The sequence below is a fragment of the Blennius ocellaris genome (genome assembly GCF_963422515.1).
Source record: "Blennius ocellaris genome assembly, chromosome: 11".
In the NCBI taxonomy this organism is placed as follows: Eukaryota; Metazoa; Chordata; class Actinopteri; order Blenniiformes; family Blenniidae; genus Blennius; species Blennius ocellaris.
In genome coordinates this window covers 8,056,204-8,067,322 of record NC_137660.1, presented here as the reverse complement: position 1 = coordinate 8,067,322, position 11,119 = coordinate 8,056,204, and the positions used below count along the sequence as shown (strand labels likewise).

General features: G+C 38.7%; 1 protein-coding gene across 2 annotated transcripts; it reads left to right on the top strand.

Moving 5' to 3' along the window:
* Positions 1-3,051: 3,051 nt before the first annotated feature.
* On the top strand, positions 3,052-10,541 carry skic8 (SKI8 subunit of superkiller complex). Of its 2 annotated transcripts, none has more exons than XM_080504214.1 (11): positions 3,052-3,155; positions 3,426-3,473; positions 3,550-3,577; positions 3,961-4,066; positions 5,223-5,395; positions 7,660-7,808; positions 7,996-8,089; positions 8,339-8,432; positions 9,181-9,273; positions 9,414-9,492; positions 10,404-10,541. In XM_080504214.1, the coding sequence occupies exons 2-11, from the start codon at positions 3,462-3,464 to the stop codon at positions 10,491-10,493; spliced, it is 918 nt and encodes a 305-aa protein (XP_080360340.1). In that variant the 5' UTR covers positions 3,052-3,155; positions 3,426-3,461; the 3' UTR covers positions 10,494-10,541. The 2 variants fall into 2 exon arrangements, with proteins under 2 accessions (XP_080360340.1, XP_080360341.1); XM_080504215.1 differs by having other exon boundaries at positions 3,092-3,155; positions 3,555-3,577.
* Positions 10,542-11,119: the final 578 nt, after the last annotated feature.

The window sequence follows — 11,119 nt, the reverse complement described above, 5'->3', positions numbered from 1 at the left end:
TCCGTTTGCATAATTTCACTGGGTTTTCTTCTAAACGGATGACTGTGTATGTGTGAATGTGAGTGTGTGTGTGGTTGTCTGACTCTTTGTGTTTACCCTGCCTTCACCTGCTCTTAGCTGCCCCGTCTCCCTGCACTGGGTGAATAAAATGGAAAACAAATGGATAGAAGTTGAAATATTTGCATCTTCTGTAAAGATAATCAAATTCCTCTCACTTCTGTTCACTTTATGGAGTTTGTTTTCTGCTTTCTTCTTCTTCAAATAAGTATAACTCACCACAGCAAACTGTTCTGTAACAACCAGCTGTAAATATAGATCAAAGAGAAGAGGTTCAATTCCCTCAGTAACAGATGCAGTTTTCTTGCACCTTCCCGCAGGATTAATCTTCATTATGCATTGTTTTTGTACTGCATTATTTATGCATGGGACTGTATCGTCGTGTATTGTTGAGCCAGGGTGTGACCACTTCTTGTTTGTATTGCAGTGTTGGGACAAAACCGCTGCTGAGATGCCCTTTAGCAAATACAGTGTCAACCAAAACTCGAGCATCAAGCAAGAATAATGTTATTGTGTGTGTGTGTGTGTGTGTGTAAACTCTGGTATGGTGAAATAGCTCAGATTGCTTCACTTTAAGGTCATAGGGTTGGATGATGAAGTTTCCTTTTTGTTTATACTCTACCAAAACATTCTTTTTTTTTTTTTAAAGAGCTGTGAGTTACACACAAAATAAAATTATAATAAAGAAAAAAGTTCTTAACCTTGTTTATTGGTGTATATATGGCGGCCTTATCTTAATAGCCACTTTCTCCAGTTTAGTTGATCCCAGTCAGCTCAGGGTGAAGGCAGGTTGCATCCGAAAACATTCATCTTCGACAGCCAACACAGAGCAACAAAAGAAAACCACTCACACGTTCACCTCTCGTTCTTGGAAAAACATGCAAACTAAAAACATAATTCTTGATATTAAGAAGACATGCACCGTGTTACCTCATGCCACATCTCTTCATTTATCCCTTTAGGTATATGTTTGAAGTCTGTAATATTCTAATATAAAGTGTGTTGTAGGTTATACTTACAGCTATTTTAAATGTTGTGGTAAACTTAGTGAACGTTCATATAATAAAACCTACATGTACTTTTTAGCCTGTGAGAGAAACAACAGAAAAAGATCAGTATAACTTAACATAACAGAAAAAAACTAAAACAAAGCATAATTCAATATTTGATACTAATGAGAGCTATGGTTATCATTCTCTTGCAAATCTTGTGTATGAGCTTCCCCCAAACCCGACCCATTGATATGTGGGATCCATGAATCACGTTCTTTGAACTTAAAATAATTCATTAACTTAAGTTTGAAGAACTTGATTCTTTAGCTGTTTCCAGTTGAATCAATTCAATTAAGTTGGTCCAACTACAGTATTTCCAATATTTTCTTTTTTCATTGTGCTTACTTTAATATCTTGTGATCTGAAACACAATTGGAAGTCACTTATTTAATCATAAATTACAATTTAATGTGGAATGAAGCAGATACACTGTGAGAGTTGGTTCAAGGGGAGCTCTTCGCCATACTTTCTAAATCCTTGAATAGAACAGAATAGAAAGAATAACAGCATTCACCTTCTTATGAGTGGCAAATCTGAAACTATAAAAACAATATCAAAAGGATTCTCCCCTTTCAAATAGCCTTCATATGATCCACAACCAAGTTCATTACAAAATTAACATGAAGATGATGTTTCAAGCTCCTGCAGCACTTTGCTTGGTCCAAACGTGAATACTAATACCATTCTTTGACTAATATTGCCGCTCAATCTTCAACTTTTGGCCCTCTTCTGAATATACAAATCAATCCCTTGGTTGAAAATAGCTGCATCATTATCACTGATGTCTGTAACAGTGAGAAACTTCCAAGTGCCTGAGGAAAACAGAAAGTGTTTGTATTTATCACCGTGTCCGACTGAGGCTGTGGAAACTGATTAGGATTTCATATATTCTGCTCTATCTGTCGCATCTATCATTTTTGATAGCGTGCAATTTGGAAGGGCCTCTTTCTCCCCCGCTCGTCGACATTTAGGAGATCCTGAAGAAGCACTTCAGATCAGGATCCAATCCCTCAATGTATATAGTGGTTTAGAACCTGATTGAATTCCTGTTTCCGACTATACCTGCTTTGTAAAGCCACACTTCAATTTCAATCACCATACATTTTCTGCACTAGTTTCACTGAATAATTTAGCAAATATTAAACACAGTGGTGCTCCTGTATAGCTTTATTTATGCTTGACTCATTTTTAAATTTCATAAATAGTCCAACCGACTGTACAGTAACTTTATTTTATTTGAAGTAAATTCTGTCTTAGTGTATACATAGAAAGACATTGTTACCTACATTTTATTATCCTATGATCAAACTGTTTCATATTGTATGGCAACATATTTAAGATATCTATCTACTATGGTCACAATCAACTATTGCTAATAATATGAATAAAGACAAAAGGTTTTGGGTTAATTATGCCTTGTCCAATGCATCCACCACTTGGAAATGTGGTTAATTATTTTTTTATTTCAAGCTGGGTTTTAGTTGTTCGTGTTTTACTGTTTTTTAATTACCATTAAAAACACTTTAAAAATGAATGATGTTCCAGAATGTGTCTCTCACTCCTAGTTATAAATAGGATATCACTCAGTTGTGTCTTGAGCTGCCAGGAGAATCATGCAGATGTGCTTTTCTCCTGCTTGTTCTACAAGGGATTTTTTTTCCTTAGTTCAAGAATAGAATAGTTGCAATATTAGCAATAATAGCAATATTAGCAATAATAGCAACAACAATGCTTTCTTAACCCTTCTGTAATTTATGCTGAAATAGTTTTCTATTTAGTCCCTCATTGTCCATATATTTAACTCACTTTATTATATATATTTAAAATAGATTTACTTAGTAGATTTTCATGCGCACAATTGTTGCTTCTGCAGTTCCTAACATCAGCTCTGCTGGGGGCGCTGTGGCGCCTCTGCGGTCTTTGTGAGGAAGAAAGTAAAGAAGACGATGCCTGTAACAGGAAGTGACGTAAAATGTCATGGCGTCCCACATGTAAATCATCGAGTCTGAAACATTAAATATAACTTAAAATCAAGGATTCTTCAAGGTAGGCGCGCCCCTTTTATCAGTGTCAGCCTATTTATTCAGTATTCTGAAGCAGCCAGCAGTGTTTGAACTTTAAAACAGCCTGGTGCGCTTTGTTGTTGTGACGATAGAGGGGCCAACAAGCTCGTTAGCTTAGCATCAATTTTCAGCTGCTTTGCTGTTTCAGACCCGAGTAACTGCAAAGCAATTGAAAAAAAAAAAACCCGACACTTTTGTGCAATTAATTATGGGTTCCGAGAGTGTTGCTATCGATTAATCATGTGAATTTCAGGTCGAAGTGACTCATCAGACCATCAGGACCAAAACAATGAGCACTCAAGTAAGCGACACACTGCACAGTTTATGTGAAAAAGACTTCTCACAGAGAGTAACTGCAATCTCTGTTTTGATTTCAGTACAGCATTTTGTTCAAGCAAGAACACGGTGAGTCGCGTGCTTATCAAAAGTATATTATTGCGGGTTTACAAACCTTTCAGTGTTTACGTGCAGGCTTTGTTATCTTCAGACATACTATTCTGTTCCAACATGTGTTGTTGCTTGCTCTGACGTAACTACATTTATCTAATTATTCACAAAATGGACCGAGGCTTGTTTGCAATTATATTTTTAGAGTAATTAATGTGGTGACAGCATATCCTAAATAATATCACATTATTTCTGTTATGGACTCTTAGTGTGACATTGATGTTGTTGATGATCTCTTTTAGGACAAGTTGTCATTAGAGAAACGACGTAACCCCGCAGCCTGTATCGTATCGTCCCTTTTGTCCCCACATCTTCTTTCAACATATTTTTTGTTGTCTCAGCACACGATGACGCCATCTGGACTGCAGCGTGGGGTAAAAGTGAAGCGGATGGCTCAGAAACCATTGTCACTGGCTCACTAGATGACATGGTGAAAGTCTGGAAATGGTACGTTCATCCTCCTCATGGCCACACTGTCTGAGACGGGGCTTCAGCTGCTATTTATCTTGTTGCTCAGTGTCTTCCTTCCACACTTGCAGTAGCAGTTGATATTTTTTAGGGTCCTTGCTTAAGGAAAGGAGTATCCAAGAAACAAAAACCTTTTTTTAGTCCACAAATGTAAATGTTTAAAATGTTCAGGACACAATGAAGTTTAATCTGTGTGAGAATGATTCCTCTGTTTTTGCACCCCGGTTGCAGATGTCTATTGCAGCCAACAAGATATCACTCAAACGATCAGCCTCATTTGAAGTCACACTTTATAACCAATTTGAAGAATTGCATTTATTAACAAATGCTAACATAGCCTAAATGTAATTGTTCGGTCACTTATTTCCACATACAGTATGTATCAACAAATATGTTTTGAATGCATTTTTAAAGAAATGTTATTATGATTATTGTGGCCCCTGATTAATACACAAGACAAAAAGGCTGATGTTGTGAAATATTCAAATGATTTAACGATGCTGTGTTTAAAATTTGCATAAATTGTGTGCTAAAATAATGAAGAATAATTTACCAAAGGGGTTTCAATATTTCAGTTTGTGAATTTGATCTGCAATACATGGAAATTTCTGAGTTATGATGGGAAAAAGAACTTTTATTTTGTGATGCACCTGCCGCTTTGTGTCTGTGATAAACCGCCCACTGAGCGTACCCCGATACAGGAGTTTGAACGTAGCACAGACTAAAGCTGCTCTTTTATGTTGGTATTTGTGTTCATCACAGAGGAGTTTGACACTGTTTTGACATTAATCTGCCATTTTAAGCTGTGAGTGAGTTTTCAGCCTCAACGACAAGCACTGTTTCACATTTAGCCGAACACAAAGCAGGAAAGAAGATGTGGCTTGATCTATGTCATTGTTTAAAATATTAGCATTTCAGCCTTTCTTTATATTCTTTTTTTTATTATTATTATTATTGTCTTTGCAAATCTTAAATTTGATTCCTGATCCTCAAATATTAAAAACTGAATGAGCAGCGGAGATTTGTCAATCGAAGAGTGACACGTTGTTTAATCATCTAATACCGTCTGGGTGAAAAAGTTGCGTTCATTTGAGTCAACGTGATTCAATAATGTGTGCGCCGCCGCCTCTGGCAGGTCGGACGAGAAGCTGGAGCTGCAGTGGACTCTGGAGGGCCACCAGCTGGGTGTGGTGTCAGTCGACATCAGTCACAACGGGGCCATCGCTGCTTCCAGCTCCCTCGACGCACACATCCGCCTCTGGGACCTCGAGTCTGGAAAACAGATCAAGTCCATGGACGCTGGACCAGGTGGGATTACCCCTCCGATAGAAGTGGCACATTGGCCCCCGGGGCGTGGCTGAAGTGGTGTTTTTCAGTAGACTTTTGTAAAAAAACGCCGTAGTTATTTGGGGTTCAGAAACGCTGTATAACGTATGACGCCACAATGAATCAAGGAGAGTAATACGTTTATCTAACATTTCAGTTGAAAACTCACGTTTGAGAAAAATAAATAAAAAAGATGTTTCTCTTTTAATATTTCCTGAAAAATGTCTGGAAATATCAAAAAGATGAACTTCCCTTTAGTTATATGAGATGAAGTCTAACAATAAGGGGAAAGACTGAAGTCATTTGTGATAAATACATAAAAAAAAAAAGATGTTTTGTCTCAAGATGAGTAAATGTTTTCAACAAGATGAGGTAAAATGCAGCTTTATTTGCTTGATACAATTTGTAGCATGTAATATGAAAATAATGGCTCTAGCTATCTAGTAGTCTCTATTTTTTCTTCTTCAGTGTTAGTCTGTAATTATTCTTTATTATTAGATGAGTGCTTTCTGTTTTGTGAGTATAGATAAATTGCTGATTACAATTAGAAGGATGGTGTATGATTTTTTTTTTTTTTACTTTTGTTGAGAGTATCTTGAGAATGAAAAAAAAAAAAGACATTTATATAAGGAAAGAAGGATTTACTGACGGTGTGTGTGCCACCAGTCTGACATCAGATCAATAAAAACCAGCTTTTACCACCGAGGTGAGGTCGGTGCAGAGCGAGGGGTTGGATTAGAACCAACCTGTTGGAGACGACGGCTCGTCCTTCGACTCTGTTGTGCAACAAGCGGCCTTGTCTTCATGTTATTTCCGGCGCTCACCTCTCGGGGACCCCACAGCCAGATGTGTGTTCTGCGCCGTGGCCATGACTCAAGTTGGGCTTCGTCTAAATGCCACGTCAGCTCTCGTTAGTGACGCTCGGCTTCACTCAGTGGTTGGTCCAGGGCAAAGGATTACATACAAGGACTTTATTTGGGTTTTTTGTGTGGTTTTTTTCCCCTTTGGACCGAACTTTTCTTCAAATCCAGTTTCCCACTTTTTACTTCATCTCAATTGACCTCACATTGTTTACTTTAGTCGTAATCTCATCAAAATGGACTGAAATGAACAAAAGGCAGGTCTGGGGTCTCTAAAGGTGCAGGTTGGAAAGTCATTTTCTTTCCATCCACATCATTTATATGTGTTAACTAACAAGTGAAAGGAATCTTACTTTGATTTGTCACCTGACTTTTGAAGAGACCTTTATTCATATTTATTCTTTTTGCTTCACAAAGGGTCTGTAAACATACATTTTTGGGGAGTTTATGCTGTCTTGAAAATAGGAGTAAACCTCAATTTGTGATAGTTTCATGCAATTCATCTGCTAATTGTACGATTGAAGCATTTATGTATCGTATATATAATATTCTGAAGCTCAACATGCATCATAATTTGCCTTTGATCTTTATCAAATCAAAGATAAACTTTAGATATTATTGTTTGCTGTAATTCTGTAAAAAGGAGGAGGATTATGTTCAAACCTTATATCGTAATTATTTATTTGATTTCAAGATATAAATAAACACTCCAGCATTTCTCAACTGGCTTCCTAATATGTATAATACTGGGTTAAAAGATGTATTCATAAACATGCAGGTTATTATCAGCATGTATGTGTGCATTATTTTCTTGTCTCCTACAGTTCATATACGATGTCATTGTTGTCTAATCCCACCTGAAAAGCTATTTAGTGACCAATAATGGCCAAGAACTGCCAGTAATTTTGGCCTTTTTGAATGTAAGAAATAGTGTAATAACTCGCCAATAAGGTAATGAAATAGTAAAAGGTTTTTTATTTTATTTATTATTAACACTAAGATTGAGAGTAATCTGTATCCTTATTGAATAAACATGACTTTCTCATCAACTACATTTATTTTTGATAAGCTAACGGCATAAAACCTGACAAAAATAAAGCTTTTAATCATATCATTATCTATTATAATAGAATTGGATGCAGTTGTTACATTTTGAAAGTTTTTTTTTTTTTTAATGCTACTTCTTACTGTAATATGTTATTAAATTATTTGCAGAATGTTATGAGGAGTGTTTCAAATGACACTATTGTTGCACTTGGTGTTTAAAATAGCTAAAGCTATTGAATTGTTGGAAGGTATTGCGTAATTGGATATTGTTACATTGCAAGAGGTTGTATAAAAGTGGCGTTTGACTGACGCACACTGTACTTCTGCTCCTCCCTGCAGTTGACGCCTGGTCCGTCGCCTTCTCCCCCGACTCCAAATACATCGCCACAGGAAGCCACCTGGGCAAGGTCAACATCTTCGGCGTGGAAAGCGGCAAGAAGGAGTACTCTCTGGACACCCGGGGGAAATTCATCCTGAGCATCGCTTACGTAAGGAGCCTTAAATCCTCCGCCCCGCGGGTAAACCGAGACCTGGCTGCCTCCGCTCCCGTCGCTCCGTCAGATTTGTGTTTCTCCTCCGTTGAACCCTTCACCCGCTATCTCACAGTCCACAGTGAAATACCTCATCCTCCATTATTCATGTCCCACCTTCAAGCTTGTTTGTTTCCACTTTTAGAGTCCTGATGGGAAGTACCTGGCCAGCGGCGCCATCGACGGCATCATCAACATCTTTGACATCGCCACTGGGAAACTGCTCCACACACTGGAAGGTGTCAATAATTACAAACCGTCATTAGAAAGTCTTTTTTTTTTTTTTTTATAGATTTGGGCATTATATGTTGGGGGGGGTGGGGTATATAACTGCAGGCAGTGGCTGAAAGTTTAAAGACAATAAATTTAAATCTTATTAAACACAAAAGCAGCAAAAGACATAGTTTTCAGTTCCCAGCAGCCGACTTAGTGTAAAGGGTTAATATCAATAATCCCGAGTGTCCTCATGCAGCTTCCTGTCCCCTCAGGTCACGCCATGCCCATCCGATCGCTCACCTTCTCTCCAGACTCCCAGCTGCTGGTCACAGCGTCCGACGACGGCTACATCAAAATCTACGACGTGTGAGTTTCAGTCGCTCTTTAAGAAACGATCTCAAATCAGGATCACGGTCAAATTCATCGATTGACCCACAGACATCACAGTGTCTGTTTCCCTGATGCTTTATATCAGGTGGGGGAAATAAAACACCTTGCAGTTTGCACAAAACAGATTCCTTAAAACGGAGCCGTCGTTCTTTGATTTTCGTTCCTCTGGCTTGTTGCAACAAGGTGTGATGTCGTGTTGTATTATTATTGGGAAAAGTGATCCATCTACATTAGTTGTTTGGTTTTTTTAGATTAACCAATTTATTACACATTTCATATTGGCTCCAAATCTGACATTTTTTGACATTTCTCTGTATTTTACACCAGAAAGTTTCAATAAATTTGGCATTATGTTCCGTTTATAGTTATATTCACAACTAATTGTTTGGTTTTATGGAAGTCGAGATTATTGACACATTATTGACACTCTGGATCACAACGCGGGGTTATTATAGCGCTGTTCTACCGGCTGTTTGTGGCCCCCGAGCTAAAATCTGTTTGACGTCCCTGAAGTACATGTAATAATTCATCTACTAATTGCTTTTATTATATATAATTAACAGTTATTGGTGAAGTGACGTTTTAAAGATAACAGGGGAAAACAATATAGGAATATAAATATCGTTTGACAATACACTGGGTTTGATTTTTTGATTTATTTATTTATTTAGTTTGTATTACAAATCGGAGACTGTTTTGTTCACTCTGTCTGAAACTGTCACAGGCAACACGCCAACCTGGCCGGCACGCTGAGCGGACACGGCTCCTGGGTTCTGAATGTGGCCTTCTCGCCGGACGACACTCACTTCGTGTCCAGGTAAAGGAAACATTCATGTCGATGACTGAATGCTGCATCATTAATATATGAATCTTCTTTTGTGGTGGGGTTTTTTTCTTTTCCTTTTCCCCTCCACCGGCACAAACCTTCTTCACACATCGCCTGTTCTCGCCTCGCAGCTCGTCTGACAAGAGCGTGAAGGTGTGGGACGCCAGCTCCAGAGCGTGCATCAACACCTTCTTCGACCATCAAGACCAGGTGACAAACTCTGCACCTCCTCATTTAGTAACAACCGGAGTGAGAAAGTGTGCCGGAGGAGGAGGAGTCGTCGTGGTCACGTCGCCGCTCACCGATGTTTACAGCTCAGGTTTTCACCAAGCTGTCGTCTGTCGCGGAGCGAGTGATCTGTAGGACTGAGAGCACAGCTCGGCGTTTCTGCCTCATCGTTATGCGACTGCGGAAACAAATAGTCCACAGCGAGGATGAGCAATCGAGTAGCTCTCTTTCAAAAAGTTTTTTTCCCTCCATTTTTCAGCTTTTCGTTCATTTCAGCACAGCTTCACGTTTGTGTGGAGTTGAGCGAACTGACAAAATATTGGTCTCTTCAGTTTCACATCACACCTGTCTTTTTATTTAAAAGCACAAAGCCACGAACAAGTAAAGCACAAACAGCGACTGCACAAACAATGCTTGCATACCAAGATGCAAGAAAACCGAATCGACTATTGACATGTGGAGACATAATAGTAATAACAGTAATTACTGTTTAATACCAATAAGGAAAGGGAAGGAAGAAAAGGACGTGATAAGAATATCATGTAATATTGTGAATAAATATATTAAAAAGAAAGATCTTCATGTGATTCGGAATATAAAAAGCAACGATAGAGTAATGAAAAAATGTAGAATGCATGTTGACCTATATTTACAAGAGCCATATAGCAGCAGCTATAGGAGGCCAAGTGGAGTATAGACTGTGAAGTCCTCTCTCTCACACAGCGGTGAGTTATTGTAGAGATATATGGCGTGTGGAAAAAGATAATGTTCATTCAACCCAGTTTTACGTCCGGCCCGTGTGTGTGAGAGAGAGATTCTCTCGTGGATGAAATAACCACATTCTGGATTCAGTATCTCACGACCTCGTTTTGTGGTCTTGCTGCCTCCCTCAGGTGTGGAGCGTCAAGTACAACAGCTCCGGCTCAAAGATCATCTCGGCCGGAGACGACCGGGCCATCCACATCTACGACTGTCCCATGTGATGAAGGACGCAGTTCCTCATCCTCATCTTGGAGTTAATTTGGTCATGGGGGGGGGGGGGGGGGGGGGGGGGGGGGGGGCTTGTAAATGTAATGGATTGTTTTGCACTGGCCGAACAGTCAATTAAAAGGTTGGTTTTTTTTGTACTTTTGTATGTCTGTGGTGCTTTTTTTTTTTATCATGGGTGAAGTTCCCAGATGTTTCTGCAGTAAAACGAGTGATCAATACCTTTTGAATGAGTGATTATCTGATATCCATATAGTACATAAAAACAGAAAGCTGAAAAGAATGTATCAAGTTAGAAATGATTGTCTTAATCATCTTCCACATATTCACAAATACTGTTTTACGTAATGTCACTATCATTAAAAAAAAGACAATCATACTTTAAATGTTTTCTCATAACAATCATCAAGACAATGTTTCCTCCTGGAAAATTACTTTATTACTACATTCCTCTGTGTTTATCGGATATGAGTCTGAATAGAAAAAAGCTGCAACTGAAGAAGTGAGGCTGGTAACAGGTTAATGGTATATAACCTGCAGTCTCGTGGAAACAAACTAATTGGATGTGGACGAGCGCCTATCAGAGGCCCAACACTTCCTCCAGTGGACAAACACATGTACT

Excerpts from the sequence above, each read along its gene's own strand:
- skic8 (XM_080504214.1), top strand. Across the intron at positions 4,067-5,222 it reads ATGGTGAAAGTCTGGAAATG|GTCGGACGAGAAGCTGGAGC; the intron begins GTACGTTCATCC and ends CGCCTCTGGCAG. Across the intron at positions 9,274-9,413 it reads GACACTCACTTCGTGTCCAG|CTCGTCTGACAAGAGCGTGA; the intron begins GTAAAGGAAACA and ends CTCGCCTCGCAG.